General features: G+C 37.7%; 1 protein-coding gene across 2 annotated transcripts in view; it reads left to right on the top strand.

Moving 5' to 3' along the window:
* BMP2K (BMP2 inducible kinase) overlaps window positions 1-15,728 on the top strand; it is a 147,053-nt gene that overhangs the window by 40,656 nt on the left and 90,669 nt on the right. For both annotated transcript variants that reach the window (XM_049885926.1, XM_049885924.1), the window contains exons 2-3: window positions 11,565-11,683; window positions 14,779-14,884. In XM_049885926.1, coding sequence (XP_049741883.1) covers window positions 11,565-11,683; window positions 14,779-14,884 — 225 coding nt within the window. The remainder of the gene's footprint in view (window positions 1-11,564; window positions 11,684-14,778; window positions 14,885-15,728) is intronic.

Below are 15,728 nucleotides of genomic sequence, written 5' to 3'. Positions count from 1 at the left end.
AACTGAATTATAAATAATAATTTTACACACACACATAAATATACATACATGTATAAAGATTTCTCTTTTGAATTTTAGACTTGGAAGTCTAATTGCTGATCCCATATCTCAACTTAGATGTCCAATAGGCATCTCTAACTTAACATGTCCAAAAGTTCACTCATGATTTTCTGCCCTAAACCTGCCCTGTAGTCTGTCAAGAACTGTGAAGAGTCTAGGATTTTATTCTACTTGTAAGCTAACAAGCTAGCCTTCTGTAGTTTTATGTCAGCAGGCAGAAGACATGAGACAAAATCCTTCATGACTCACAACAATAGCAGTAGCCAGCCTTCGAGCATTTGCTCCAATTCCCAAAGCCTCAGTTCCAACAGGGCTACATGAAGAGGGCCAGGTGACACCTGCATTTGCAGTGGGTTGCATTACAGGAGTGCAACCCTGAGCATACGGAACCAGAATCTTCTACAGTGGGGAGTTAGACTACTACAGGGGGAGACATTATTTTTATTATACTGGACAACATAAAAACCTGCCCTTTGTCACAGAGGGTGCCTCTGGATGGATTTGAACTGCCAACCTTTTGGTTAGTAGCCAAGCACTTAACAGTTTGTGCCCCCCAGGACTCTGTAAGAATCCTTAGAACAGGAGATTTGTGGAAAAAACATGAAAGGACATCTGACTCCATCTTATCAGCTTTGTGTTCTTAGACTAGTTGTTTCCTTCTTTCTCAGTGTTTAGTTTATTCCTCATCTGTAAAATGGAATAGCAGTTAAAGTGCTTCAGAATATTATGAGAATTAAATAAGACTATGTCTTTGAAGATTATTCACTATGTAGTCGGTCTTGAAAAGATAGTCCTGAACGGACGATCAGTGCCTCTGCTTGCAAGATACACAGAAACACAAGAGACTCATATTAGGTTGACTCCAACACAGTCTTCTCTGTCTCAATTAATGATGATCTTATCTTTCCAGTTCCTCTGTCCAAAAAGTTTGAAGTCATTTTTTAACCCCTGATTTTCATTCATTCCTCACGTCCAGTCTGTCAAGAAATCTTGTCAGCTCTACTCAGAAAATATATCTAGAATTATTTCATTTCCCACCATTCCACTACCCTGGTCAAAACCACTATCATTTTTCAAAAACATTATTGCAACAGCCTACTAACTAGCCTCCTTGCTTTTGATCAACCCTACCTTCACTCTTTTTCCCACACAGCAGCCAGATTGGTCTTATTAAAAAATACAAGTCGAGTCATGTCATTCCTCTCCTTAGAATGCTGCAATGACTCCCTCTCTTGCTCGGAGTAAAAGCCAAAGTGTTTTCAATGATCTCAAATGGTCGTGGATGATCTGGCTCCCTTTAACTCTCTGTCCTCCTTTGGGCCTTTTGCAGTTCCTTAAACTCATCAGCCATGTGCTTGCCTCAAGACCTTTGTGATTTCTATTCTCTTTACCTGGAATGCGCTTGTCCCAATACCTGCATGGCTCATTACCCTCACTTTCTTCCTGTCTTTACTCAGTCACCTCAGGCCTTTTCTGGGCACCTAGGTTTAAAATCAGAGCGAAACACTGCCTGGTCCTGTGCATCCTCACAATCATTGCTATGTTTGAGCCCATTGTTGCAACTACTATGTCAGTCCATCTTGTCCAGGGTCTTCCTCTTACTCGCTGACCCTCTGCCTTAACAAGCAAGATGACATGTGTAGATGGTAAAGCAACTGACTAGCTCCATTTGGTTGATGCCATATAGGAATGAGGGCCCACCATTTTCCTATTTCCAATTTTTTCAAGAGACTCTGACAAATCTAGATTGTTACTGCAATGATACAATCTTTTAAGGCACTGTGCAGTCCAAATCGAACATACCTACAGGTAAGATTTGGCCTGCAGGCCTCTGCTATAAATGGAATACTGCCTATTAAGCAGGGTTCTATTAAGGAAAAAAAAATTGGAGGAAAACCTCTCTCCCTTAATTTCCCCATCTCTCTTTTGTTTCTCCTAAATTCGAATGTTATTCTCCCGCTTTTCCAAACAAAACAAACCAACCAGTCACCTGTCGAGTCAATTCCTATTCATGGTGACCCCATATGTTTCAGAGTAGAGCTGTTCTCCACAGAGTTTTTATGGATCTGACCTTCTGGAAGCAGGTGGCCAGGCCTGTTTCCTGAGGTGCCTCTGGATGGATTTGAACTGCCAACCTTTTGGTTAGTAGCCAAGCACTTAACAGTTTGTGCCTCCCAGGACTCTGTAAGAATCCTTAGAACAGAAGATTTGTGGAAAAAGCATGAAAGGACATCTGACTCCATCTTACCTGCTTTGTGTTCTTAGACTAGTTGTTTCCTTCTTTTTCAGTGTTTGTTCCTCATCTGTAAAATGGAATAGCAGTTAAAGTGCTTCACAATATTATGAGAATTAAATGAGACCATGTGTTTGGAAATGCTCTGTACATCATCAGTGCTGTGTGAATATTGTGCTCTTGCCTTCTCTTTCCAGCTGCCCCACCCCTTACCATCCTCTGCCCAGTCCGATGTACCTGACTCATTCTTTCAGTGCTTTGTTGGATTATTAGATAGTCTTACTGATAACTTTGTCAAGAATTTAAGTTAGTAATTACTCTTCTTAGGAATATTTTTACTTTTAAAAGAAACTGCTAGAGCCAGTGGCTTCACCTGAAATCATGTTCTGATGTATCACAGGCCAGTGGTCAGTGGGTAGGAGGACTTTTCCTCTGGCTCAGATCCCATAGCCAAATAAGTGCCTGTTCCATTTATCTTTAATATTGTTTTCAGACGACATTGTTTTCTTTGGCAGTGGCTGAAACCAGAAGTTGGTGACAGCTTCTTGGAATTTGCTTTATCTTGTTGGTTTACATGATGACTGTTGATACACACAATGAGAAAGACTGCATGTAACTTTATCTTTTCTTCTCTCTTCTTTCCCTCTCTAGGAAAATAAACTTGATAGGAGCAAACACCTCTAAAAGCCCGGTCTTTCATAAACATGAAGTGCTTGTGTGTTTTGGGATGTTGGAGCTTTAGGTATCTAGGATACCGTAAACTTTTTCTGTGGCAAGAGACTTATGGTGCCTCTTGGGGAAGTTACTAGTATGGGTAATTAGCTGCAGTGTCTTTCTTGTAAAATAATAATTCTCACTGGTGTTGATGGGATTGTTGGATGGCAAGGGAGATAAGAATCCCCTCTGGGGGAAACATCCTGTGCCCCACTCTTTTTCTTCAAACTTTATTATGAATAATTTAAAAATATACAGAAAAATTGAAAGAGTAATCCAGTGTATAACCATATACCCACCACTTAGATTCAACTAGTAATAACATTTTGCCATATTTCCTTTACATATTTTTGGAACACTTGGTGTCAAGGATTGAATTGTGTCCCCCCCCTCCCCAAATATGTGTCAGCTTGGTTAGGCCATGATTCTCAGTATTGTGTGGTTGTCCTCCATTTTGTGATTGTAATTTTATGCTAAAGAGGATTAGGGTGGGATTGTAATACCCTTACCCAGGTCAGATCCCTGATCCAATGTAAAGGGAGTTTCCCTGGGATATGGCCTGCACCACCTTTTCTCTCTCAAGAGGTGAAAAGGAAAGGGAAGAGAGCAGAGAGGGGGACCTCATACCACCAAGAAAAAAGTGCCGGGAGCAAAACATGTCCTTTGGACCTGGAGTTGCTGTGTGGAGAAGCTCCTAGACCAAGACTGATGACAAGGACCTTCCTCCAGAGCTGACCGAGAAAGCCTTCCCCTGGAGCTGATGCCCTGAATTTGGACTTGCAACCTACTAGACTGTGAGAAAATAAACATCTCTTTGTTAAAGCTGTCCACATGTGGTATTTCTGTTATAGCAGCACTAGATGACTAAGACACATGAGTAATTTTGAATAAGGATTGTGCATCAGAAGAATTATTATGCATTTTCTCAGGTTTACAGAGATACTCTGATTATATAGGGTAATATGCAAATGTTTAGAGGTATATGAATTTAATGGTTAAAATGACATGATGCCTACAACTTACTTTCAAATAGTTCACAAACAACAAAAACATGTTTTATAGCTGTTTCTTTCAAATTAGAATTCTGTCAGGGAATGTGCATTGTATTTGATTGTAATGTCTTTTAAAATGTACAACAATCCCCACCCCAGACACGTTTTTCTATTCTATGATACTGACTTTTTGAAAAGGTAAGGCTCATTGTCTGATACAGTGTTCTACATCCAGCTTTGTCTGACTCTTTCTTTGTGTTATGATTTACCTTGTTCTTCTAGCCCCTGTTTTCTGTAAACGGGATATTAGACCTTAAGACTATTAGGTTAAAGGTTTTAGGCAAGAGTACTTCATCGATGTTGTTTTTTACTCCATATTGCATCATGTCAGGAAGCACATGATGTCAGATTTTACCAATATTAATGACTGCCAGCTCTCTACATAATAAAGGGATGTTTTTCTCTTTTAATACTTTGGCACCATGAGGATATCCTGTTTATCATCAACCTTTCATTTAGGATTTTAGTATACATTGCTGAATCAATCTTTTAATATCCTGTCCGTCAATTTTAAACCACCTTTTCCTAATCCCACTGATAATCTTTATCATTTTTGGAAATGAGTAGAGCCCCTCAATGTATTGGACAAAAAGATGGGTGAGAACCACTGTTACAGGAGACAGTTAACAGTATCTAATTTAATGTAAAATGTTTCCAAGTTGGATTTTCAGGTCCTAGGAAAGAAAGTACTGATTAGGAGTTGAGAAACATTCATTAAAGGCAAATTATGCCTGACTAATTTCATGAAATGGAACACATAAAATGAAATGGGATGCATGAAGATCGATCTTCTAGGCATTAGTGAGCTGAAATGGACTGGTATTAGTCACTTTGAATTGGACAATCATATGGTCTACTATGCCGGGAATGACAACTTGAACATGTTCCTCATCAAAAAGAACATTTCAAGATCTATACTGAAGTGTACAACTATATTAGTGATAGTATAATATCCATACCCATAAAGGAAGACCGGTTAGTACAATTATTTTTCAAATTTACACACCTATCATTAATGCCAAAGATGATGAAATTGAAGATTTTTGTCAACTTCTGCAGTCTGAAATTGATCAAACATGGGATCAAGAAGCACTGATAATTAGTGGTGGTTGTTGCAAATGAAGAAGGATCAATAGTTGGAAAATATGGTCTTGGTGACAGAAACTATGTTGGAGATTACATGATAGAATTTTGCAAGACCAGTGACTTATTCATTGCAAATACCTTTTTTTTTTAAGAACATAAACAACGACTATACATGTGGAATTCTCAAAAATGGAATACACAGGAATCAAATCTATTACGTCTGTGGAAGGAGACAATGGAGCAGCTCAGTATCATCAGTCAGAATAAGGCCAGGGGCCAACTGTGGAACAGGCCATCAGTTGCTACTGTGGAAGTTCAAGTTGAGGTGAAGAAAAAGAAAACAAGAACACAAGAGCCAAAATACGGCCCTGAGGGTATCCCATCTGATTTTGGAGACCATCTCGAAAAGATTTAACGCATGGAACATTAATGACTGAAGACCACACGAGTTGTAGGATGACATCAAGGGCATCATACATGAAGAAAGCAAAAGGTCATTAAAAAGACAGGAAAGAAAAAAAAAGACCAAAATGGATGCTAGAACTCTGAAACTTGCTTTCGAATGTAGAGCAACTAAAGCAAATGGAAGAAATGGTGAAGTAAAAGAGCTGAACAGAGGATTTCAAAGGGTGACTTGAGAAGATAAAGTATTACAATGAAATGTGCAAAGACCTGGAGTTAGCAAACCAAAAGGGAAGAATACACTTAACATTTATCAAATTGATAGAACTGAAGAAAATATTCAAGCCTCAAGTTGCAATATTTGAAGTATTCCATGGGAAAAATGTTGAATGATGTAGGAAGCATCAAAAGAAGATAGAAGGAATATACAGAGTCACTGTACCAAAAAGAATCGGTTGATGTTTAACCATCTGAGGTAGTAGCACATGATCAAGAACCAATGGTATTGAAAGAAGTCATCCAAGCTGCAGAAGGCAGCAGTAAAAAACAAGGCTGCAAAAATGAACCAAATACTAAATTCAGATGTTTCAACAAATGGACACAGTGCTGGAGGTGCTCACTTGTTTATGCCCAGAAATGTGGAAGACAGCTACTTAGGCAGCCAACCAGGCAACTGGCAGAGATCCATTTATGTGCCCATCTCAGAGAAAGGTGATCCAACAGGATGTGGAAATTTTTGGACAATATCATTAATAACACACACAAGTAAAATTTTACTGAAGATAATTTAAAAGTGATTGCAGCAGTATATCTACAGGGAACTGCCAGACATTCAAGCCGGATTAAGAAAAGGACGTTGGAATGAGGGCTTTCATTGCTGTTGTCATATGGATCTTGGCTGAAAGCAGAGAATACCAGAAAGATGTTTACCTGTATTTTATTGACTATTTAAAGGCATTTGACTTTGTGGATCGTAACAAATTATGGATAACATTATGAAGAATGGGATTCTAGAACGCTTAATTGTGGTCCTGGGGAACCTGTACATAGACCAAGAGGTAGTCTTCAAGCGGAACAGGGGGGTACTGCATGGTTCAAAATCAGGAAAGTTATGTGTCAGGGTTGTATCCTTTCAGCATACTTATTCAGTCCGTATGCTGAGCAAATAATCTGAGAAGCTGGAGTATGTGAAGATGAATGGGGCATCAGGATTGGAGGAAGACTCATTAACAACCTCTGATATGTATAGGACACAGCCTTACTTGCTGCAAGTGAAGAGAACTTGAAGCACTTACTGAAGAAGAACAAAGACCACAGCCTTCGGTATGGATTACACTTCAGCATAAAGAAAACAAAAATCCTCACAACTGGACCAATAAGCAACATCATGATAAACACGGAAAAGATTGAAGTTGTCAAGGATTTCATTTTACTTGGATCCACAGTCAACACCCATGGAAGCAGCAGTCAAGAAATAAAACAATGTAGATTTATTGCATTGGACAAATCTACTGCAAAAGACCTCTTTAAAGTGTTAAAATGCAAGGATGTCACCTCGAAGACTAAAATGCGCCTGACCCAAGCTGTAGTACTTTCATTTGCCTCATATACATGAGAAAGCTGGACAGTGAATAAGGAAGACTGAAGAATTGATGCCTTTGAATTATGGTGTTGGTGAAGAATATTGAATATACCATGGACTGTTGGAAAAATAAACAAATTTGTTTTGGAAAAAGTACAGTTAGAATGCTCCTTAGAAGTGAAGATGGCTAGACTTATATCGGACATGTTATCAGTAGGGACCAGTCCCTGGAGAAGGACATCACGCTTGGTAAAGTGAAGGGTCAGCAAAAGAGAGAAAGGCCCGCATCTAGATGGATTGACACAGTGGCTGCAATGATGAGCTGAAGCATAGCAGTGATTGTGAGAATGGCACAGAACTGGGCAGTGTTTTGTTCTCTTGTGCATCAGGCCACTATGGTTCAAAACTGATGACTGGATGGCACCTAACAACAACAACAAAAAGCTATTCTAGTAACTGGACACTAGAAGTAGTCAGGTTATAGCAAAGAAATTAATGTTCATTAGTTTTGGCAAGAGGGCATTGGTGGTTTATTGGTAGAAGTCTTGCCTTCCATGTGGGAGACCTGAGTTCAATATTTAGCCAATGCATTTCAGAGGCAGTCACCACTCATCTATTGGTGGAGGCTTGTGTGTTATTGTGATGTTAAACAGGGTTCAGTGGAGCTTGCCGGCTAAGACAGACTAGGAGGAAAGACCTGGTGATCTACTTCTGAAAGCTTAGCCAGTGAAAACCCTATGTGATTCTGAACAGGTTTCCATGGAGCTTCTAGACTAAGACTAGGAAGAAAGGCTTGGTGATCTGAAAACCCTATGGATTACAAAGGTCTGATTCCATTGTTTGCGTCTCCATGAGTCAGGGTATGACTTTATGGTGGCTAACAATCGCAAATTTTAGCAAGGCATTTAAAAAATTCCTTCCTTTTTTATACATGTATACATGGGAAAAACATTGTACTTAGGTTAATTCAAAGCTGTTTGAACTGCTATTTTCTAAACATGTCGATTATTCCTTTTGCGTTTACTGTCGTATGAGGCCGTCCTCAAATTGCTTAACACCTAGTGGAAGAGAGGGATTGGTAAAACTGATAGGACCTAGTGTGTTATGTGGTGTGGATAGGAATCAGTCTGAGTTCGTTTTAGAGAAATGCTTTTCAATCTATAGGGAGATCTGATTGTATGAACAAGTAAATATTTATCAAGTACTTATTAATTCAGCATTACATATTTATATGTATCTGGCGCTGACTTCCAAGGTCCTTTTGGATCACTGCAAATCAATTTTCAGTGGTGGGTAGATTTTAAGTTTCTTAATTGTTGCTTGGTGGCATACTTCTCATCTTCTTTAGCAGAAGATTAAGTAGATCTAGAACTACTCCGTCTGGGTAAGTAGTAGAGTCAGAGTTAGATTTTGTTGGAAACCTGTTGACTTTTTGTGACTTCTTTTGTATGGTGCTTTTACTCTGCAGCCATTCTGCCTGCTGAGGTTCTTAACATTTATGTCCCTGCTCCCCTCGATACCTGTTTTAAGGTGATGAGTGATTTTTCTCATTCATTTAAACTAAATCTTCTTATTTCTTTTGAAAATTATCAATGAAACACACACACCCCATATGACAACACTACAATGGCATGTAAAGAAAAAGCGAAGTTCCTCCTCCCTCAATTGTGTGCTGCTGAGGCAGTTTTGATGTGTGTTCTTCAACATTGCTTTTTTATGATTCTAGAGATATTACACAGATGTGTTTTTTTGTTTATTTGTAAAAGACACCATATACCTTGTGAAAAGGAGCCCAAGTGGTACAGCGGTTAAGCACTTGGCTGCTAACTGAAAGGTTGGCAGTTTGAACATGCCCAGTGGCTCTGTGGGAGAAAAGTCCTGGTGATCTGCTCCCTTAGTGATTAGAGCCTAGGAAACCCTGTGGAGCAATTCTACTCTGTTACATTGGGTTGCTGTGAGTTGAAAATTGACTGGACAGCACCTAACAACAACCACCACCGCCGTGTGAAACAAACAAAGCAAAACAAAAAAACAAATGATAAACTGGAAGAACATATTTGTACTTCTTATACATTACTGAGGAGTTGTATAATGATATCTTACCAATTGGGGGAAAAACTCATTAGGAAAAAGGAACCAGTGATATGAAGGCAAATTACAGAAGAGGAAATAGAAGGGGCCACAACACTGAGGTAAATATGCTTGATTTATCTGATAATCAGGAGAATGCAGATAGAAATAATAATGCCAGAGACTCGTCCCATTGAATTGGCAAAATTAAAAAATTTTCACTAAGCCCTGGTGAGGATGTGAGAAAAGTGGCTTTTATGTTGCTTGTAGGAGTTACTGCAACCTTTCTGGCTGTAATCTGACAGTATCAAATTTGAAATTTAGTTTTACTTTGACTTGATTACTTTGGGAATCTGTGCTACATAAACAAAAACAGTGGTCCTTAAGAATGTTTGTATAAGGGTTTTTGGTGCAACATTGTTGGTAATGCCAAGACACAGACAAAAAAAATTGGACCATCCTGAATGTCTGTTCCTTTACAGTGTGGTATGTACGTGGTAAATGTGGCCATAGTGGTGCAGTGGTTAAAGTGCTTGGCTACTAACTGAAAGGTTGGTGAATCAAGCCCACCAGCCGTTCTGTGGGAGAAAGATGTGCCAGTTTGCCTCTGTAAAGATTTAGAGCCTTGGAAACCCTATAGAGCAGTTCTACTCTGTCCTATAGGGCCGCTGTGAGGTGGAATTGACGTGATGGCAATGGGATATACAAGGTATGCCATATTATACAGCTCTTAAGAAGAATGAGTTAAGCCATGTCTACTGACCTGGAAGGAGATGTGCTGATATGTTTAATGATTCTATTTTTGTTAAAAAAAAAAAGTGGGAGGTGTATGAACCTTATATGGGTGTTTCTACTTTTAAAAACTGGGCCATTTGTATAAACACAATCTGGCAAAGCCTGTATAACATTACCTTAAAAACAAACTTTATCAGTACAAAATAATTGAGAGGTTTCCTGGGTGGCATTTACAATTAGATGGAGTATTGCTCATTATGATTGATTTCAGGCAGTTCAAGACCACCAGCCGCTCCTTGGAAACTCTTTGGAACAGTTCTACTCTGTCCTGTAGGGTTGGTATGAGTCAGAATCGACTCGATGGCAGCTGGTTTAGTTTTGGTTTTAGTTATATGTTTTAGATAAGATATGCTAGAAGAGAATGTCCAAATAACTCTGGCTTAAATATTGAGGACATTTATTATCTCATGTAAGAGTTCTGGAGGGAGGTGGTTCTAGAGTTGCCTAATTCAGCAGTGCAGCTATGCCAGTGTTCTGGGTCATTTTCTCTCTGATGCATTTTTCCATCATGGCCATAGGATGGCTGTCATAGGTCTAAGCATCATATCCTTATACCTCAAAATTTGCAAACAGGAGGGAAGAACAGGGCCTTCTCCGCATACCACTTTCTCTCTTTGCTGGCTGTAAAAATCGTTCCCTGCAATCCCCAGCAGACTTCCCCTTATGTCCCATTAGCCAGTTATGTGTGTGTGTGTGTGTGTGTGTATAAAACACAAAAAAACCAGTTGCCATTGAGTTGCTTCTGACTCATGGTGACCCCATGTGTGTTAGACTAGAACTGTGCTCTGTAGGGTTATCAGTGACCGATTTTTTGGAAGTAGATTGCTAGGCCATTCTTTCAAAGTGCATGTGGGTGGACTAGAGCCACCAGCCTTTCAGTTAGCAGCAAAGCACTTAACTGTTTGCACCACTAAATCAGTTACTACTGATAAGGAGAAATGAGATTCCCGTGATTGGCTTAGAACAATTGAAGTTCATCCTCTGGACCTGGAGGAAGGACCTGCCCATCTGATCCCCTTGATTTCTCGTATCAGATAACATCAGTGCTTTGTCATCACAGAAAGAGGGGAGGCTGATGGGTAGGCAGTCACTAGTATATGCCAAACTATAGTAATAGAGAGTTGGGTTGTGACATTTTCCATGTGCTGCATAGTTATTCCTTGTGAAAAGTGAAATCTTAGTAGTTTAAGCTGTAAAAGAGTTATCATTTGAGAAGCATGTTACCCTCTAAGTTTTATTTCAAGATTGGTATAAGAACCCAGTGCTTTGGCTTTTAATCTTTCTATACTTACTTTTTGCCTTGGTTTCAGTCATTGTTTATTTTTTTCTAAGGGGCCCTGGTGGCTTGGCTGCTAACCAAAAGATTGGCAATTTGAATCCACCAGCCCCTCCTTGGAAATATTATGGGGCAGTTCTACTCTGTACTGTAGGGTCGCTATAAGTCGGAATTGACTCAACGACAATGGGTTTTTTTTTTTTTTTTTTTTTTTAAAGCGCTATCTGCTACCTGTTATATGATTTGGGCAGTAATTTCTGATTCTTTGTAATTAATTGGTACTTGTTCTCTTAGGTGGATTCTCTACAGTTTTCCTAGTGCGGACTCATGGTGGCGTCCGATGTGCATTGAAACGAATGTATGTCAATAACATGTCAGACCTCAACATTTGTAAAAGAGAAATTACAATTATGGTAAGCAAAAGAGAAATTCCATTTTGAACTTTGGGATATATTTTTTTGCACGATAATGTAAACAGATTTTAGGCAAGCTGTTTATTGTTTATGTACATCTGGAAAACATTTGAAGATCATTAAATTAATCTGGAAAATGTTCTGAGAATTTATAGTACATGCCTTGTAACCATAGGGTGAAAAATAGCTTCCTTCTCTCCCGTTTCCTCCCTTCCCTGCTATAGTTGACAGGCTTGCTACCCTGTTTTCTTTTTTAAAATCCATTTTAATTTTGGAATATTTTGAGTATACAAAAAATTCAGAGAATTATGTAATGAATATCTTTGCTATCAGACTTAAGAAATAAAACCATGCAGAGATAGTTGAGGTTCCTGTGTATTCCTCTCTGTGGCCCTGTGCTGCCCTCTTCATCCAGAAAGAAGCCACTGCCCTGAGTGTGATGTTCCCGCGCGGGCCTTATGCATTCACTGCATGTGTTAGTATTGACAAACAACAGTTAGTTTTGCTTTTTGTTTTTAAAATCATGCTGTAAATCTGGTTGTTTTTCTTATGTACCCTGTAATTTTCAGCAAAGGAATTTTTTTTTTTTTACTGTTAGGAAAACAAAAAACAACAGACCATTAAAGAAACTTTCAGCCACTCATTTAACTTGAAGCAGTTAGAAATTTACAAAATAACATTTTCCTCCTTTTTTTAGGGTTGCTTACTTGCAATTCTCTCAGTGGCTCCTCTTTTTTTTTTTTTTAAACTGGTACAATGTTAATCAAGTGCTAATGTTTTAAACCAACTTTGGTCTAAAAAGCAATGTTTCCCCCCCTCATCTCCAGCATAAAAAGAGCAAAAAATAGAAACTATTATCTGTGCCTTCAGAATTTCTGAAACATTAAATGATATTTTCAATTCAGAATTACCAGGCCCTTTATGTGCATGAGGTTACCTTGCTAGGTGGGAAAGTATGATTTATTGAAAAAATAAATATAATGTTAACGTAAATGTGCTGGCACTAACTTGTTTAATATAGGGCTAAATAGCAAGAAGTTGGTAGATATTAAGTGAATGTACAATTTGTTTACACCGTAGTAGATATTTATAATATATACGTGCCAGTCGCTGAGCTGATTTCAGCTCAGGGCGACCTCATTGGTGCCGGAGTAGAATGCTGCCGCACAGCGTTTTCAGTGGCTGATTTTCTTCACGAGTAGATCACCAGTCCTTTCTTCCAAGGCACCTCTGGGTGGACTCAAACTTCCAGCCTTTTGATTAGCAGCTTAGTGTGTTAAGAGTTTATACCACTTAAAAAAAAAAAATTAGGGACTCCATAATAAATTCCTAAATAAGATGGTAATAGTATATATAATAATGAAAACTTTGAAAAACACTGACACCTTCTAATATATCAGATGAAGAGCATCTAATAATGTCATTGAGATTAGATAAAGATAGAATATTGCCATTTAATAGGTTTTGTAATTAGCCCTGCAGAAGCTCTGTGTGAAATGATATCTTTTTCTAAAAGTGAGATTCTGTCTGAAATTGAGGACCATTTAGTAGTCTAAATATGCTTTTATAGGTCGGAGAGAATTGGAAAGAGACTGGTTAGGTTGCGTTACTGTATTTTAACTGTACTCTGTTTAACTTGGGGTATCAGGGAGGAGGAGTAATTTGAATGTCAATGTTGACTATAACTCTAAAGATAAAATAGGGAAATCATTCATTAAAAGGATCTATATGTTACAGTTTTCAGTTTCAGACGTTTTTATTTTTGAGTTTAGGTTTTAGTAAATATAGAGTAAAATAATAGTAGGCTATCAGGAAAATTAGCATTTATTATTAATTGCATTGTAGTATTGAAATTAAATGACTTGATAAGTAACAAATCAGTTTATATGGTGCTAGAATCGTAGTGGGTGCTCAGCAGTAGTGTTAGTTCACTCACCGTTTGAATCTCATGTCAGCCTAACTATCTTCACCAACACCTACTGCAATTGCTTTTGTTCAAGTAGACTCCTTTATAGAACCTGATTTTTCTTAATTCTCCTTTTGTTGTTTCTGTTAGCTAGGTTACAGTTGATTAGACTTTGAGATTTACTTTTTTTAAAGTAAGTTTTAGTCAAAAGGGTTAAAGGGTTTACCCCAAGATGGCTAAGCTTAGACTAAGTTCCCTTATTTGTGCCCAGATCTTGTACTGCTGTGACATGCTTCCTTTCAAAGAATTTATATGTATGATTTGGAGACATGTAAAACACAGTCCCCAGCAGCAGCAGCATTCAAATCCTGTGCAGTGGTCTTCCAAGGCTTTTGATCACCTATGTCCCATTATGTAATTTATTTATAAATTATTCACGTTCAGTTGCCATTAGCCAGTGTCTCAAATTATATTACATAGTTAAAACTAGTTTATTATTAATGATATGGATGTAGATTTATTTAAAATAATATTTTGATAATTGTTTTTTAATTTCTGGATAGAACTGATTAGGTCATTATTATTTTTAACCTTACTATAAGCTGATAGCTATTTTATACCAGGAGTAAAAGCGTCCAAGCTGCCATTTCTCTGTTATTTCCTTGTGCTTGTATTGTTAGTATTATTTTTAATTTATGGGTCTTTGTAGCCCTTGTTCATTTTAAAGCTTATCTGATTAATAGTATTAAAAAAAAAAACATAAATCCACTTAACTAGGTACACGTAAATTATAATATGTTGAATGCAAAACAAACAAGTGAAAATACAACTGTTCATAAATATTAGAGCTTAATTTATTTTCTTAGATTAAAAAATAAATAAGCCATCTTTAACTTGCATACTCTCTTTTGGAGACCATTACTTTAAGGTGATCTGCCTCTTTCTTGGTTGAATTTAAATGTAATTATTGAAAATGTGCTTGTTAAAAAATAAGTCATGTGCAAGTAAGCTTTCATTTGAAACTGTAGGAGTCTTTGGTTGATTGAAATATGTCCGGTTCTACATGTGTGTCTAATTCCTACTTTTTGAAATACTTTAAATACATTATGCTTCAAGCCATTGCTGACCGTATAGCTTTAAGATTTTTTTTCCCCTCTCCGATTTTCCTCATTTTGTTTCTGTTTTACAGAAAGAGCTGTCTGGTCATAAAAATATTGTGGGTTATTTGGACTGTGCTGTTAATTCAGTTAGTGATAATGTATGGGAAGTGCTGATCTTGATGGAATATTGCCGAGGTGAGTAAGTGTCTCTCTGCATTTGTGTTACACTAAAAAAAAAATCCCTTTAAAATAGGTTAATGTGTGTCTTGGTTTCTCCCAGGGCAGCTGTCACCTGATTTTAGACGCTTATTATTGCAACCTCAGCTTTAATTATCTGCCTAATTAAGGAAGGCTGTTAGAAAAATATTTAAAATCTAGTCATAGTTGCTGCAGTGATGACTTGAGGATTTAATCTTAAATGAAAAATCAGAAAAATACTGTTGGGTTTAAAAGAGGAAATCTAAATAGATAAAGAACAGTTATACTTCCTGCTCCCTAGACAATTTTTTGTAATCCAACTAAGAAAAACCTAATGCGTCACTGTTACTGTTATAAGAATTTACCAGCTCCCTACTATGTTATCTTTAAATCATATTAAATGTAATAGTTTTAGAGGGTGCATTTTGATCTGTAATGCTTATAAGCCTGTATTATGTAGTTTTTTTGAGTCCCATCGTGAATATCAGAAGATAGAAAGCCACATTTTATTGGGCCTAATGTGGTATTTTAAAAGAAATATTTACTCATATAGTGTGCCTTAAGAGTAATAACAATAAAAAATACCTAACAATTTATTTTCTTTAATGTGTGTGAAGTGGACAGTTAATCCAATTTCTACAAAACTGCTTTATTTATTAGGCTGTATCTGGCAATTTGGGTCTAGGGAACCCTGGTTTATATTTAGACAGTCCTAATTGTTGGTGATTGTTATTTCCATTCAGGAACTCTTGTAGTTTTCTGAAGGTTGGAGGAAGAGAGTGATGTAGTGGTGAAGAAAATACGGTCTCATTTATTGCAGTCTTGTAAGGAGGGAAGAATG

The sequence above is a fragment of the Elephas maximus genome, chromosome 5 (assembly GCF_024166365.1).
Source record: "Elephas maximus indicus isolate mEleMax1 chromosome 5, mEleMax1 primary haplotype, whole genome shotgun sequence".
NCBI classification, from domain to species: domain Eukaryota; kingdom Metazoa; phylum Chordata; class Mammalia; order Proboscidea; family Elephantidae; genus Elephas; species Elephas maximus.
The sequence above is the reverse complement of the archived record's forward strand: the minus strand, read 5'-3'. Positions and strand labels throughout refer to the sequence as shown.